This window comes from Pongo pygmaeus, chromosome 20, assembly GCF_028885625.2.
Source record: "Pongo pygmaeus isolate AG05252 chromosome 20, NHGRI_mPonPyg2-v2.0_pri, whole genome shotgun sequence".
NCBI classification, from domain to species: domain Eukaryota; kingdom Metazoa; phylum Chordata; class Mammalia; order Primates; family Hominidae; genus Pongo; species Pongo pygmaeus.
The window spans coordinates 9723386-9739062 of NC_072393.2; the positions used below are offsets into that span (position 1 = coordinate 9723386).

The 15677-nt window shown below is 42.3% G+C and overlaps 2 protein-coding genes and 1 pseudogene across 2 annotated transcripts in view; 2 read left to right on the forward strand and 1 right to left on the reverse strand.

Moving 5' to 3' along the window:
- The window catches only part of ZNF560 (zinc finger protein 560), a 53063-nt gene extending 47444 nt beyond the window's left edge, over positions 1 to 5619 (reverse strand). Inside the window, exons 1-2 of the mRNA XM_054461604.2 lie at positions 5512 to 5619; positions 5102 to 5189 (exon numbers count right to left, since the gene is read on the reverse strand). The gene's annotated coding sequence lies outside the window, so the exon portion shown is untranslated. The remainder of the gene's footprint in view (positions 1 to 5101; positions 5190 to 5511) is intronic.
- Positions 1489 to 1875, forward strand: LOC129019311 (NADH dehydrogenase [ubiquinone] 1 beta subcomplex subunit 4-like; annotated as a pseudogene).
- Positions 2862 to 5565, forward strand: LOC129020379 (large ribosomal subunit protein P1-like). Its single transcript, XM_063658267.1, has 2 exons — positions 2862 to 3194; positions 5332 to 5565. The coding sequence occupies exons 1-2, from the start codon at positions 2862 to 2864 to the stop codon at positions 5563 to 5565; spliced, it is 567 nt and encodes a 188-aa protein (XP_063514337.1).
- Positions 5620 to 15677: the final 10058 nt, after the last annotated feature.

Here is a 15677-nt window from a genome sequence, read left to right on the forward strand (position 1 = left end):
TAAGAACACTATACTTCTGAAAATATATTTGAGTATTCTTATTCAGGATGAAACTGAACAAGACACTGACTTTCTTTTTGAAAACAAGTGGCTTTCAGTTAAAACTAAAATCTATCTTCAGATGTAGCAACAGTAAAACAAACAGAAAAAAAAAAAAAAAAAAAACTAAAGTCTGTTCCTTATTTCTTTCCAGAATAATTTTTACACAACTTTACAATACATCCATTCAGAAACTGCCAAATGGTACAAGACCTATGGATGGGAATTTATAATATCCAGCAAAATTAAATGTACATCTGTCCTCTGACCTAAAGTCCAATGTTAAAGGTTTAACCTGGTAATACACTTATAAAAATGTTAACTACATATAAAGAAGTTCATTTACTGCAGGTTACTCATGGATGCTAAAATAATTAGTAGAAACGTTGCTGAGGAACAAGATATTCTGGGTGTCCTGCAAGGGATGGTGGCTCATGCCTGTAATCCCAACATTTTCTGAGGTTGAGGTGGGAGGATCACTTGAGCCCAGTAGTTCAAGGCTGCAGTGAGCTAGGATCATGACACTGCACTCCACCCTGGGCAACAAAATGAATCTCAGAAAAAAAAACAAAAACAAAAACAAAAAAAACACAAATATATATATATATGAGAATACAGAGTTATAGAGATATCTCTCTCTCTCTACATATCTATGTGATAGATATATTCTTATATAGATACATGATATATATGATATATATATTCCAGGTGTCAAAACATCAACCCACATGTTACTTTCTTTAGTGCTGATAACATGGTAAAAAGGTATGAGGGAGGCACATCTCACACGAGAGTGTGAAAATTCAACCCACAAAAGGATCTCACATATTACTTTCTTATTCAAAAGGAAAAGGCTATCTTTAAAATAAAGTGCTCTGGCCAGGCGCGGTGGCTCATGCCTGTAATCCCAGCACTTTGGGAGGCCAAGGTGGACAGACCACGAGGTCAGGAGTTCAAGACCAGCCTGGCCAGCATGGTGAAATCCCCGTCTCTACTAAAAATACAAAAATTAGCTAGGCATGGTGGCGAACACCTGTAATCCTAGCTACTTGGGAGGCTGAGGCAGGAGAATCACTTGAACCCGGGAGGTGGAGGTTGCAGTGAGCCAAGATCACGCCACTGCACTCCAGCCTGGGAGATGGAGTGAGACTGTCAAAAAATGAATAAATAAATAGATCATTCTACCATAAAGATGCACACACACACACAAATGTTCAATGCAGCGCTATTCACAAGAGCGAAGACATGGAATCAACATAAATGCCCTTCAATGACAGAACGGATAAAGAAAATGTGGTACACATACACCATTGAATACTATGTAGCCATGAAAAAGAAGAAGATCATGTCTTTGGCGAAAACATAGATGGAGCTGGAGGCTATTATACTTAGCAAACTAAGGCAGGTACAGAAAACTAAATACTGGCAGTTGTGTGCTAGGTCACCAAGATGTCGTTCCCAAAGTATACTCCATCATGCCTGACCACTCTGCCCTCGATGCTTGACCCGGCTAACTATGACATGTCTCTGGAAACCGGGAGGGCACAAGCTAAGCAGTTGGCCATAAGAGCCCAGCTTCGGCAGGAGTACCTGCTCCAGTACAATGACCCTAACCACCGCTCGTCGAAGATCCTGCCTTGATTCTTTGGACCTATGCAAGACCAGCAAATGTTTCTATCCTAATTTCAGACTCACTCCTAAAAACTCACTCTTGGGAGCACTATGTAGAATTAGGCCCCTCTTCTTCTGGTATTATGTTTTCAAAACTGACACAGATAGGAAAGAAAAACTTATCCAGAAGCAAAATTGGATAGAACATTTAACATCTCATATTAAGTCTGGCAATGATGACTATAAATATTCTTGCTTAAATAAATCGTCTATTAATCATTAAAAAAAAAAAGAAAACCAAATACCACAGGCTCTCACTTATAAAAAGTGGGAGCTAAAAGATAAGAACTTATGAATACAAAGAAGGAAACAATAGACACTGGAGTCTACTTGAGGGTGGAGGGTGGGAGGAGGGAAAGGAGCAGAAAAGATAACCACTGGATACGGGGCTTAATACCTGGGTTTCTTTACCTATGTAACAAACCTTCACATGTACTCTCAAACCTAAAATAAACGTTAAGAAAAAAAAAAAGGAAATCAGTATATTGAAGAGATATCTGCACTCTCGTTTGCTACAGCAGTATTCACAGTAGCCAGGATTTGGAAGCAACCTAAGTGTAGATCAACAGATAAGATGAATGGATAAAGAAAATGTGGTACACATATACAATGGAGTACTGTTCATTCACAAAAAAGAATGAGATCCGGGCCAGGTGCGGTGACTCACACCTGTAGTCCCAGCACCTGTAGTCCCAGCCCAGGAGTTTGAGGCCAGCCTGGGCAACACTGCGAAACCCCATTTCTACAAAAAATACAAAAATTAGCCAGGTGTGAGCCCTACAGACTCACACCTGTAGTCCCAACACCTGTAGTCCCAGCCCAGGAGTTTGAGGCCAGCCTGGGCAACACTGAAAAACCCCATTTCTACAAAAAATACAAAAATTAGCCAGGTGTGGTGGCAAGCACCTGTAGTCCCAGCTACTTAGGAGGCTGAGGTGGGAGGATCACTTGAGCCCAGGAGGCAGAGGTTGCAGTAAGCTGAGATTGCACCACTGCACTCCAGCCTGGGTGACAGAGCTCAAACTTTCCTCAGCTGCCGCCAAGGTGCTCAGTCCTTCCAAGAAAGCTAAGGCCGCATTGCAGTGAGGCCCTCACTTCATCTGGCAACTAGCACCGCATCCGGCAGCGCCAACCCCATAGCCACCCGTGACATGGCCTCTGTCTCCAAGCTCACCTGCATCTACTCAGCCCTCATTCTGCACGACGATGAGATGACCATCACGGAGAATAAGATCAATGGCCTCATTAAAGCAGCCGGTGTAAATGTTGAACGTTTTTGGCCTGGCTTGTTTGCAAAGGCCCTGGCCAACATCAACATTGGGAGCCTCATCTGCTATGTAAGGGCTGGTGGACCTGCTCCAGCAGCTGGTGCTGCACCAGCAGGAGCTCCTGCCCCCTCCACAGCTGCTGCTCCAGCTGAGGAGAAGAAAGTGGAAGCGAAGAAAGAAGAATACAAGGAGTCTGGTGATGGCATGGGCTGTGTTTTTTTTTTTTTTTTTTTTTTGAGACGGAGTCTCACTCTGTTGCCCAGGCTGGAGTGCACTGGTGTGATCTCAGCTCACTGCAACCTCCGCCTCTTGGGTTCAAGCAATTCCCTGCCTCACCCTCCTGAGTAGCTGGGATTATAGGTGCCTGCCACCACTCCCGGTTAATTTTTTTGTATTTTTAGTAGAGACAGGGATTCACCATCTTGGCCAGGTTGGTAGAGAACTCCTGACCTCGTGATCCATCTGCCTTGGCCTCCCAAAGTGCTGGGATTACAGGCGTGAGACACCGCACCAGGCCTGGCTTTGGTCTTTTTGACTTAACCTCTTTTGAAATGTGTTCAATAAAAAGCTGAACTTGAAAAAAAAAAGGGGAGGTGGGGGGGACAGGGAGGAAGGCAAGAAAAACAAAAGACAAAAAAGGAGATCCTGGCCAGGCACAGTGGCTCACATCTGTAATCCCAGCATTTTGGGAGGCTGAGGCATGCGGATCATGAGGTCAGGAGATCAAGACCATCCTGGCCAACATGGTGAAACCCTATCTCTACTAAAAATACAAAAATTAGCTGGGCGTGGTGGCACGTGCCTGAAATCCCAGCTACTCAAAAGGCTGAGGCAGGAGAATCGCTTGAACCAGGGAGCCAGAGGTTGCAGTGAGTCGAGACTGCACCACTGCACTCCAGCCTGGCAACAGAGCGAGACTGTGTCTCAAAAAAAAAAAAAAAATGAAATGAAATCCTGTCATTTTCAACAACACAGATACAACTGGAGGACAGTACGTTAAGTGAAATAAACCAGGCACAGAAACACAAAGTTGGGCGTGGTAAGCGGTGGTTGCAGTGAGCCAATATCATGCCACCGCACTCCAGCCTGGGCAACAAGGCAACACCCTGCCTCAAAAAAACTCTCAAAAAAAAAAAAAATCTTGAATAGAGCTCAGATCCAAAAATATTCCGTTATATTTTAGAACAATTTGGAGAATTTTCATTTATTATACACAGTAAATATTAGATAACATTATTATTTTTAATTTTCTTGATGCAAATAGTATTACGGTTTTAGTAAACAACACTCTTAAATCATTGAGTCAGGCATTACCCACTACTTAAATGTCGAGCTTACCATCCTGGCTAACACGGTGAAACCTCATCTCTACTAAAAATACAAAAAATTATCCGGGCATGGTGGCACTCGCCTGTAATTACAGCTACCTGGGAAGCTGAGGCAGGAGAATCGCTTGAACCCGGGAGGCGGACGTTGCAGTGAGGTGAGATCACGTCACTGCACTCCAACCTGGACGACAAAGCGAGACCCCCCCTCAAAAAAAAAAAAAAGTCGAGCTTCATCTCTGCAGTGAATTTCCCATTGACTGTCAAACAGTTCACCATAAAATTTATTTACGAGACAGCAAATACACAAAACGCTAAAAAACAGGTGCAGGTACAATGGATATTTATTCGTCGTACTGGATGGTCAACATACCCATAGGTTTAAGTTTTTTTCGAAAGAAAAATGCGGGAAAAATACACTTAGTACAGTCATCCTGTTAATAGCAAATTCGATTATTCTAGTATTAGTGTGTAAACCCTCCATACTTTCTTCCAGGAAGCCTGGTTATGAAGCTCTTTGGAGACGTACAGAGCTAGGAACTTCAGATGAAAAGAATGGCTGAATATTCTTAGCTTTCTTTAGTACAAAGACTCGCGGTCTACAAACGTTAATATGCACATGCAGAAATACGCACACCCTAGACAACTAAGAAAGCACCTTTCTACCTGAACGTAATGTGTCAATAAAAAATATACACGTTTCACAAAGGCAAAAATGCCAAAATCTCACATGAAACACTCGTCTGCATAAAAAAAGAAGCAGCTGCCCCCTTGAACCAACTTTCTCCCAATGCTCACCCGAACACGGTGGAGTCGCCAGGTCCGTGGGGCTGCAGGATCTTGGAGACGGAGTCAATCGAACGCAAACGGCAAAATTCTTTTCCCTCTGAAACACAATTCACAAACGTTGCCTTGGAGACTTATTTTTTAAGGCCTCAGAACGCTTGGACACTTTTGAAGACGGGAACACACGGCTGAAAACATCCCTCGGACGCGCCCATACTGCACTTCCCACCCGGCTCCTCTAGGGCACCGAAGGTCCCAATGGCCTCTTCGACGTGGCCTCGCCCGATGGCTCCGCGGCTCCTGAGGACTCCTGTGGAGTGGTCCAGGCCTCTGTAAGGAGGTTCCTCGATTACCCTGGGTTGATTGTGACCTCTGCCACCCCCCGAAACACCGCTCAACCCACTAGTCCACACAAGCCTCACCAAAGTAGTGAACAACCAGACGACACAAAGGAAAAAGTGGCTCTGAGGCAATAGGCGCCAGCGACCACAAGAGAGAACTGGCGCGCCGCTAACGTCACTTCCGTTTGGGGTATTGGAAGGGGCGTGGTTCGTTGTGTGGGCAGTTGGACAGGATGGAACTCTTCAGGATTCTAGTTTCCCTCCGCGTGGGTGCGGAGTATCAAGGGGTTGGCTCAGTGCCTGGGTGGAGAAGAGAAAAATGGGCCCACAGGGCAAGGTGGGGGTTAAATCAGGGCTGTGGGCGGGGCTGTGGGCGGGGCCCATGCCCGGGGGCGGGGCTGCAGGTGGGACCAGACCCAGCCGGTGGCTTCGGTGGCAGAATGGACCAGGAGGGCGAAACGTCGGGCGATGGACTCGCCCCTCAGGATGCTCATTAGAAACTTTCCCCACGTTCCTGGACCCCTTTCAGGATTCTCTCCAGTTGATAACCTGCCAATCCACAAAATGGCCTGCTTCCTCCATTCGATCACGTCTTTAGAACTTTATTTTCTCTTATTTCTTTTTATGTATCTGACCTTGCTAAACTCTAATCATTGATTCCTCTGACTTTTCAATGTATCGATACTTTCTGTAAATATCGCAATTTTTTTCTTTTCTTTCTTTTTTCTCTCTTTTTTTTTTTTTTTCTTTGTGGCAGGGTCTGGCTCTGTTGCCCAGGCTGGAATGCAGTTGTAGGAACACGGCTCACTGCAGTCTCGACCTCTGCAGGCTCAAGCCATCCTCCCACCTCAGCCTCCCGAGTAGCTGGGACCACGGGCACACCGCGCCCGGCTAATTTTTGTATTATTATTATTATCATTGTTATTATTATTTTGTAGAGACAGGGTCTAACCATGTTGCCCAGGCTGGTCTGGAACTCCTGGGCTCAAGCGATCTGCCTGCCCTGCACTCCCGAAGTGGGATTACAGGCGTGAGCCATCACGCACCATGCCTGGCCTTATTGTATTTTTTTTCTTCTTCAACTATGTATTTGTTACTATTTCTCAGATCTTATCAAATGATTCAAAGCCTCCCGTACTACTTTATGAAATATCACTGATACCAGGCATTCTTCACTTATTCTGTACAGAAAAAAAAAGAAGACTGTTGGACTTGTGGTAGAGATTTAGTTGAATCTTCGGGTTATATTGGTATCTTTATAATACTGAGTCTTCCTATGTGTGAATATACAATATCTCTCTATTTAGGTCTTCTTTAAACTCTTTCAGTAATGTTTTGAAATTTTCAGTTTACAAATATTTTACCTCTTGGGGTAAAGTTATTCCCATGTAACTTATTTGTAAAAGGGATCACATTCTCAGTTTCCTTTTCTGATTGTTCATTGCTGGTGTATAGATACAAAACTAATTTTCATCTCTTGATGTTGTACTGTGCAACTTTACGGAATTTATTACAAGCTTTACTAGTTTTCTTGTAGATTCTTCAAAATTTTCTATATATCAAATATCACCTATAAATATATTTTTATTTGTTCTATTCTAATTGGGAAACCTTTTATTTTATTTTCTTGTGTAATTGCTCTGGCTAGAATTTTCTGTAGAGGCTGGGCGTGGTGGCTCACGCCTGTAATCCCAACATTTTGGGAGGCCAAGGTGGGTGGATCACCTGAGGTCAGGAGTTCAAGACCAGCCTGACCAACATGGTGAAACCCCGTCTCTACTAAAGATACAAAAAATTAGCCAGGTGTGGTGGTGGGCACCTGTAATCCCAGCTACTCGGGAGGCTGAGGCAGGAGAATCACTTGAACCTGGGAGGCGGAGGTTGCAGTGAGTGGAGATGGCACCATTGCACTCTAGCCTGGGTGACAAGAGCAAAACTTCATCTCAAAAAAAAAAAAAAAGAATTTCCTGTAGAATGTTGAATAACAATAGAAAAATCAGACATCCTTCTCTCCTTCCTGATCTTAGGGAGAATTGTCAGGCATTCACTATTGAATATCATGTTAGCTGTGTTTTCATAAGTGCATTTTGTCACATTGAATAAACTCCCTTCTATTTCTAGTTTTCTTAATTTTTTTTTTTTTGAGACAATCTCGCTCTGTCACCCAGGCTGGAGTGCAGTGGCATGATCTTGGCTCACTGCAACCTCCACCTCCCAGGTTCAAGCAATTCTCTGCCTCAGCCTCCCAAGTAGGTGGGCACTCCCAAGTGCCCACCACAACACCTGGCTAATTTTTTTGTATTTTTAGTAGGGGTTTCACCAGCTTGGCCAGGCTGGTCTCCAACTCCTGACCTCATGATCCACCTGCCTCCTCCACCCAAAGTGCTGGGATTACAGGCATGAGCCACCATACCTGGCCGGTTTTCTTAATTTTTTTTTTTATCAAGGAAAAGTGTTGGGTTTCATCAAATGCCTTTCCTGTATTAGTTGAGGTGATTCTGTGGAATTTTTTTGTTTTTTGTACTAATGTGAAGAATTACATTTTTTAAATTTCCTTTTGTTGAACCAACCTTGCATTCCTGAGATAAATCTCACTAGTCATGGTGTATAAGTGCTTTTAATGTGCTGTTGGATATGATTTGCTAATATTTTTTAAGGATTTTTGCATCTACATTCAGAAAGATAGTCTCTAATTTCTTTCTCTTTAGATTTTTTTTGTTTTTGAGATGGAGTCTCACTTTATTGCCCAGGGTGGAGTGCAGTGGCACAATCTTGGCTCAATGCACTCTCAACCACCCCAGGCTCAAGCCATCCTCCCACCTCAGTCTCCCCAGAAGCTGGGACCACAGACACATCACCATGCCTGGCTACCTTGTGTGTCTGTGTGTATGTGTGTGTGTGTGTGGAATTTTGCTCTTGTTGCCCAGGCTGGATTGCAGTGGTGTGATCTCGGCTTACCGCAACCTCCATCTCCCGGGTTCAAGTGATTCTCCTGCCTCAGCCTCTCAAGTAGCTGGGACTACAGGTGTGCATCACCACACCTGGCTAATTTTTTGTATTTTTAGTAGAGACAGGGTTTCACCATGTTGGCCAGGTTGGTCTCAAACTCCTAACTTCAGGTGATCCACCCATCTCAGCCTCCCAAAGTGCTGGGATTACAGGCGTGAGCCACCACACCTGGCTAATTTTTGTATTTTTTTTGTAGAGATGAGGTTTCACCATGTTACCCAGGCTGGCCTCCAACTCCTAAGCTCAAGCAATCTGCCCACCCTGGGCCTCCAAAAGTGCTAGGATTACAGGCATTAGCCACCACTCCCAGCAAGAGATATTTTTAATCTGGCTTTAGTAACAATGTAATGATGGCCTCATGGATTTAGAAAGTGTTCTCTCTGGCCAGGCACAGTGGCTCATGCCTGTAATGCCAGGACTTTGGGAGACCAAGGCAGGTGGATTACTTGAATTCAGGAGTTTGAGACCTTCCTGGCCAACATGGTGAAAGCTGGGCTCTACTAAAAATACAAAAAATTGGCTGGGCGTGGTGGCACGTACCTGTAATCCCAGTTACTGGGGAGGCTGAGGCAGGAGAATCGCTTGAACTCAGGAGGCAGAGGTTGCAGTGAGCCGAAATCATGCCACTGCACTCCAGCCTGGGTGACAGAGCAAGACCTCATCTCAAAAAAGAAAAAAAAGAAAGTGTTCTCTCATGTTTTGTTTTGGTTTGGTTTGGTTTGGTTTGGTTTGGTTTGAGACAGAGTCTCGCTCTGTTGTCAGGCTGGAGTGTAGTGGTGCAATCTTGGCTCACTGCACCTTCCACCTCCCAGGTTCAAGCAATTCTCCTGCCTCAGCCTCCCAAGTAGCTGGGACTACGGGTGCATACCACCACGCCCAGCTAATTTTTGTGTTTTTAGTAGAGACGGGGTTTCACCGTGTTGGCCAGGATGGTCTTGATCTCTTTACCTTATGATTCACCTGGCTCGGCCTCCCAAAGTGCTGGGATTACAGGCATGAGCCACCACACCCAGCCTCCTGTTCTACTTTTTTGGAGGATATTGAGAAACACTGGTGTTGATTATTCTTTAAATGTTTAGTACAATTCATTTGTGAATTGACAATTCATTGTTGAGATGTTTTGAAATACTGATTTAATCTCTTTTCTTGTTATAGGTCTCTTGAGATTTTTCATTACTTTTTAATCCAGTTAATTTCTGTGTTTCTAGAAATGTGACCACTTTATTTAGGTTATCTAACTAGTTGTACAATTAATTGTTCATAGTATCCTCTTATAATCTTTATTTCTGAATAGTTTGTTGTAGTGTGCCCCAGTTTCATTTCTAATTTTAATTATTTGCATCTTCTGTCTTTTTTGTCAATCTAGGTGAAGTTTTTCAATGTTATCGATCTTTGCAAAGAGTAACTTTTAGTTTCATTGATTCTCATTGAATAGATTCTTATCTATTCTCCATTTCACGTATTTCCCTCTTTATTATTTCTTCTGTTAGATTAGTTTACTTTCCTCTTTTTTGGTAGTTCCTCAAGATATAAAATTATTTATAGGTATTTACAGCTATAAATTTCCTACTGAGGCCAGGTAATGTGGCTCACACCTGTACTCCCAGCACTTTGGGAGGCCAAGGCGAGAAGATTGCTTGAGCCCAGGAATTCAAAGCTGCAGTGAGCTGTGATCATGCCACTGCACTGCAGCTTGGGGGACCAGAGCCAGACCTTGTCTCAAATAATAATAATAGTAATTTTCCACTGAGCACTCTCTTCATTGCATCCTATAAGTTTAGGTCTGTCCTGTTCATTTCTGTTTTTCTCTACATGTTTTCTTTTGTAATTTGTTTTTGTTGTTGCTGTTCTTGTTGGTGACTAACAGAAATTTATTTCTTATAGCTCTAGAGGCTAGAAATTCCAAGAACAAGGCACAAGCAGATTCAATGTCTCAGGAGGGCCTGCTTCCTGGCTCATACATGATTGTCTTCTCACTGTGTCTTCACATAGTGCAAAGGGAAAGGCAGCTATCTGGGCCTCTCATTTTAAAATTACTTTGTTTTTTGATATGTTTTGAGAAAGGATCTTGCTCTCTTGGCCAGGCTGGAGTAGAGTGGCAAAATCACAGCTTACTGCAGCCTCAACCAACTGGGCTCAAGCAATCCTCTCACCTCAGTCCCCAGAGTAGCTGGAACTACAGGCACATGCCACCATACCCAGTTAATTTTTTAGAAAATTTTTTGTAGAGACAGGGGTTCACTATGTTGCCTGACTGGTCATGAACTCGCAGCCTCAAGCGATCCTCCTGCAGCAGCCTCCCAACGTGCTAGAATTACAGGCATGAGTCATCGTGCCCAACCTAATTGCTTTTTTAAATTGACAAATTTTCATCGTACATATTAGTGGAGTATAAAGTGATATTATAATTTATGAATACCATACAGAATAATTAAATGAAGCTAATTAACATATCCACCACCTCAAGTACTTATCATATTTTGTGGTGAAAACAGGTGCCTTGTAATTTGTTCTTGATCCTCTGTTTTTTAAGTGTGTGTTAATTCTCACATATTTATGTATTTTAATGTTTTTCTGCCATTATAGATTTCTAGCTTAATTCTGTTGTGTTCTGACAAGGTGCTTTATATATATTCATTGCTTTCAAATTTACTGAGACTCGGCTGGGTGTGGTGGCTCACACCTGTAATCCCAGCACTTTGGGAGGCCGAGAGTGGATGGATCATTTGAGGTCAGGAGTTGGAGACCAGCCTTGCCAACATGGTGAAACTCTGCTTCTACTAAAAATACAAAAATTAACCAGGCGTGGTGGCATATGCCTGTAATCCCAGCTACTCAGGAGGCTGAGGCAGGAGAGTCGCTTGAACCTGGGAGGTGGAGGTTGCAGTGAGCCGATATTGCACCCCTGCCCTCCAGCCTGGGCAACATAACAAGACTCTCTCTCAAAAAAAAAAAAATTAAAAAAATAAATTTCCTGAGACTCGTTCTGTGGCATATACATTTGACATATCCTGAAGATGTTCCACGTGAACTTAAGAATGTGTGTCCTCATGATATCGGATGGACTGTTCTACATGTCTCTGAGGCTTAGTTGGCTTACAGTATTTTTCAAGCTATATCCTTACTGATCTTCTATGTAGATGTCCTTTTATTAAAAGTGTCATACATAACTCTCCAATTATTGCTATAGAACAATCTATTTCTCCCTTAAGTTTTGTCATATAACTTTGGGGTCTGTTTTTGGTGCATACATGTTTATGATTGCTATATCTTCTTCTTCTAATTCTTAAATTTTTTAAAAGAGTCTCAGCTGGGCACACTGGCTCATGCCTGTAATCCCAGCACTTTGGGAGGCCAAGGTGGGCGGATCACAAGGTCAAGAGATTGAGACCATCCTGGCCAACATGGTGAAACCCCATCTCTACTAAAAGTACAAAAATCAGCTGGGCGTGGTGGCACACACCTGTAGGCCCAGCTACTCAGGAGGCTGAAGCAGGGGAATCGCTTGAACCTGGGAGGTGGAGGTTACTGTGAGCCAAGATTGCATCACTGCCCTCCAGCAAGGCGATATAGTGAGCCTCTGTCTCAAAAAAAATAAATAAATAAATAAAAGACAGAGTCTCATTATGTTGCTTACACTGAACTTAAACTCCTAGGCTCAAGCAGTCCTCCTACCTCAGCATCCCAAGTTGCTAGAACTAAAGGCATGTACATCATGCATGGCTTATTACATCTTCTTGATGAATTGAAGCTTTTATCAATATATTGCCATCCTTTGTATATTATAAAGTCTTTTACTTAATGTTCGTTTGTCTGACATCATTATAGTCAATCCAATTATCTTTTGGTTGCTATTTGCATGGAATATCTTCTTCCCATCCTTTCACTAACAACCTATCTGTTGCTTTTTATATAAATTGAATTTCTTGTAGACAGAATACGATTTGATCATGGTCTTTATTATTTCATCCATTCTTTAATGGCATGACTTTTTTTTGGAGTGTTTGATTCATTTACATTTAAAGTAAAAATAAAGGATTTTCTTCCTGCCATTTTGCTATATGTGTTCTGAATGTCTTATACTTTTAGCTCCTTATTTCCTCCACTGCTGATTTTTTTGTGTGTTTACTTGATTTTTAGAGTGAATCATTTAACTCTCTTCTAATTTTCATTGATTTTTTTTGTTTTGTTTTGTTTTTCAGACAGTCTTGCTGTGTCGTCCAGACTGGAGTGCAGTGGCACAATCTCGCCTTCTGGGTTCAAGTTATTCTCATGTCTCAGCCTCCTGTGTAGCTGGGACTACAAGCTCATGCCACTACACCTGGCTAATTTTTGTATTTTTAGTAGAGACAGGGTTTCACCTGTTGGCCAGGCTGATCTTTAACTCCTGACCTCATGTGATCTGCCCACCTCACCCTCCCAAAGTGCTGAGATTACAGGTTTGAGCCACTGCACCAGACTTTCATTCAATATTTACTTTCTTTCTTTCCTTTTTTTTTTTTTTTCTTTTTGAGATGGAGTCTTCTTGCTCTGTTGCCCAGGCTGGAGTGCAGTGGTGTGATTTCAGCTCATTGCAACCTCCACCTCCTGGGTTCAGGTGATTCTCCTGCCTAAGCCTCCCAAGTAACTGGGATTACAGGTATGCACCACCACGCCTGGGTAATTTTTGTATTTTTAGTAGAGACAGGGTTTCACCATGTTGGCCAGGCTGGTCTCGAACTCCTGACCTCATGTGATCTGCCTGCCTCAGCCTCCCAAAGCATTGGGATTTACAGGAGTGAGCCATTCCACCCAGCCAAAACTTTAACAGCCCTCATAAAGATTACATTTACCATTCCAAAGTTATATTAAGATTATTTGAATTTGTACCTACTTAACTTCAATAGCATACAAAAATTCTGCTATACAACTGCACACTTCTGTTGGTTTTTTTTTGCAAAATATATCTTTATATATTGTATGCCTAAAACACACACTTATAATTTTTATTGATTTTTAAAAAATCCAGTAAAAAGTAAAAACTGGAGTTATATACAAAAATACCATAAATGTGGTTTTATATTTTCCAATATACTTACCTTTACTAGAGATCTTTATTTCTCCACATAGCTTGAGTTACTGTCTAACCTCCTTTTATTTCATCCTGAAGAACTCCTTTTAGCATCTCTTTTATGTTTATTTATTTATTTATTTATTTATTTATTTATTATTTATTTATTTGAGACAGTCTCACTCTGTTGCCCAGGCTGGAGTGCAGTGGCATGATCTCAGCTCACCACAACCTCTGCCTCCCGGGTCCAGGTGATTTTCCTGCCTCAGCCTCCCGAGTAGCTGGCACTACAGGCATGCACCACCATACCTGGCTAGTTTTTGTATATTTAATAGAGACGGGGTTTCACTATGTTGGCCAGGCTGGTCTCAAACTCTTGACCTCGTGATCCACCTGCCTCAGCCTCCCAAAGTGCTGGGATTAAAGGCATGAGCTACCACACCCAGCAGCATTTCTTGTATGGCAAGTGTAGTGGTAACCTTCTTTGGCATTAGTTTTTCTAGGAATGTCAAATTCTCCCTCATTTTTGGACATTTCCGGTGAGCACAGAATTCTTGGTTGGTAGTGTTTCTTTTTCAGTTCTTAAATATGCCATCTCACCGACTATGTCCCCCATGATTTCTGATGACATATTTGTTATTAATAGTATTGAGAATCCCTTTATATAAGGAATCACTTCTTTCAGCACTCTTTGTCTTTGCCATTTGACATTTTGATGATAATGTGATTCACTGTAGGCCTGAGTTTCTCTCTTTTTTTTAAATAATTTTTTTTTTGAGATGAAGTTTTGCTCTTGTTGCCCAGGCTGGAGTGCAATGGTGCAATCTCGGCTTACTGCAACCTCCGCCTCCCGAGTTCAAGGGATTCTTCTGCCTCAGCCTCCCGAGTAGCTAGGAATCCAGGCACCTGCCACCACGCCCAACTGAGTTTCTCTTACTTGGAGTTTGTTGAGCTTCTTGGATTTAAAGATTCATGTCTTTCATCAAATTTGGAAAGTTTTGCTTAATATTTCTTCACATTTTACTTCTTCCCCTTTATTTCTCTCTTATCTGTCTCCACCTTCCATAATGTGTATGTTGGTCTGATGCATGGTGTACTACAGGTCCTTTAAGTTCTGTTTGGTCTTCATTCTTTTTCCTTTAGTCCCCTCAGAGTTGATATTTTTCAAAGGCTCTATCTTCAAATTTGTGGATTCTTTCTTCTGCATGCTCACATCTTCTGTGAAAGAGAAGATGCAACCAGTGACCAAAGAACTAATGTTAGAAGTTTGGCTTTACAAAGAAAATAGCTCCATGTTATCTTATTTAGAATTGGTAGGTATTTTATTTAGAAAGTATTTTGGAAAGAAAGTAAAAAAGGATATAATCTAGAAAGCAAAGTACAGAAAACTTTACAAAGAACACTTCATAAAAACATTTAAAACAGTTCCTTCTCTGAGAATAAATGAAAATGTGAATAAATGGATAGACAATGAAAAGGTGGAAAAGCTCATGTAATAGTGTTTTTTATCTTCCGCCACAGACCCCAGTGGACTGAGCAAAGGGGGACAAACACAGGAATAAAGACAAAGATAAAAAGATCTGTTTTAAAAGAAGGGGTTGGGGGGCTCCTTGCTTCTAGTGAACAAGGGCCCTGAGCTTCTAGAGCCCTTCATATTTATTGAATAAAGGAAATAGGGAGGAGTGGGTGATCGTCAGCCGGCTGCATGATTTAGTGCAGGCCTGCATGTCTGGTTTCTTTGAACAGTAGGCTCCAGATATTCCAGTAGATAACCTCAAGGAGCATGGCGCCAGGGAGTGATTGCCCTCAGCATACCTTCTGGTGGCAGGTGCAGATATGAGTTTGCCCACATCCTGCATTCATGATAAACACTTTGCTGTTTGATCATATAGCCTCCAGTGGAATGCTGAATTGGTCACAACCCTCAGGCTTTCAGCCCCCAATATCTCCCCCTTTCTGTTTTTGCATTAATTGAATGAATATAAGGCCAGGTTGGGCAGCTCTCATTTTCTGATTGGCAGTCCATCCAATTTTATAGACTATGAACAGAAAACAAAGACAGAACAGCATTATTCCCAGAACTATACATGAGATGTTAATGTGGCGCTTTAGATAGGTCCAAGGATTGAGGCTCTCCAGACCTCACTGGAATTTGGTCCAGGCTTCTAAAGAAGCCTGAAACTCTTGA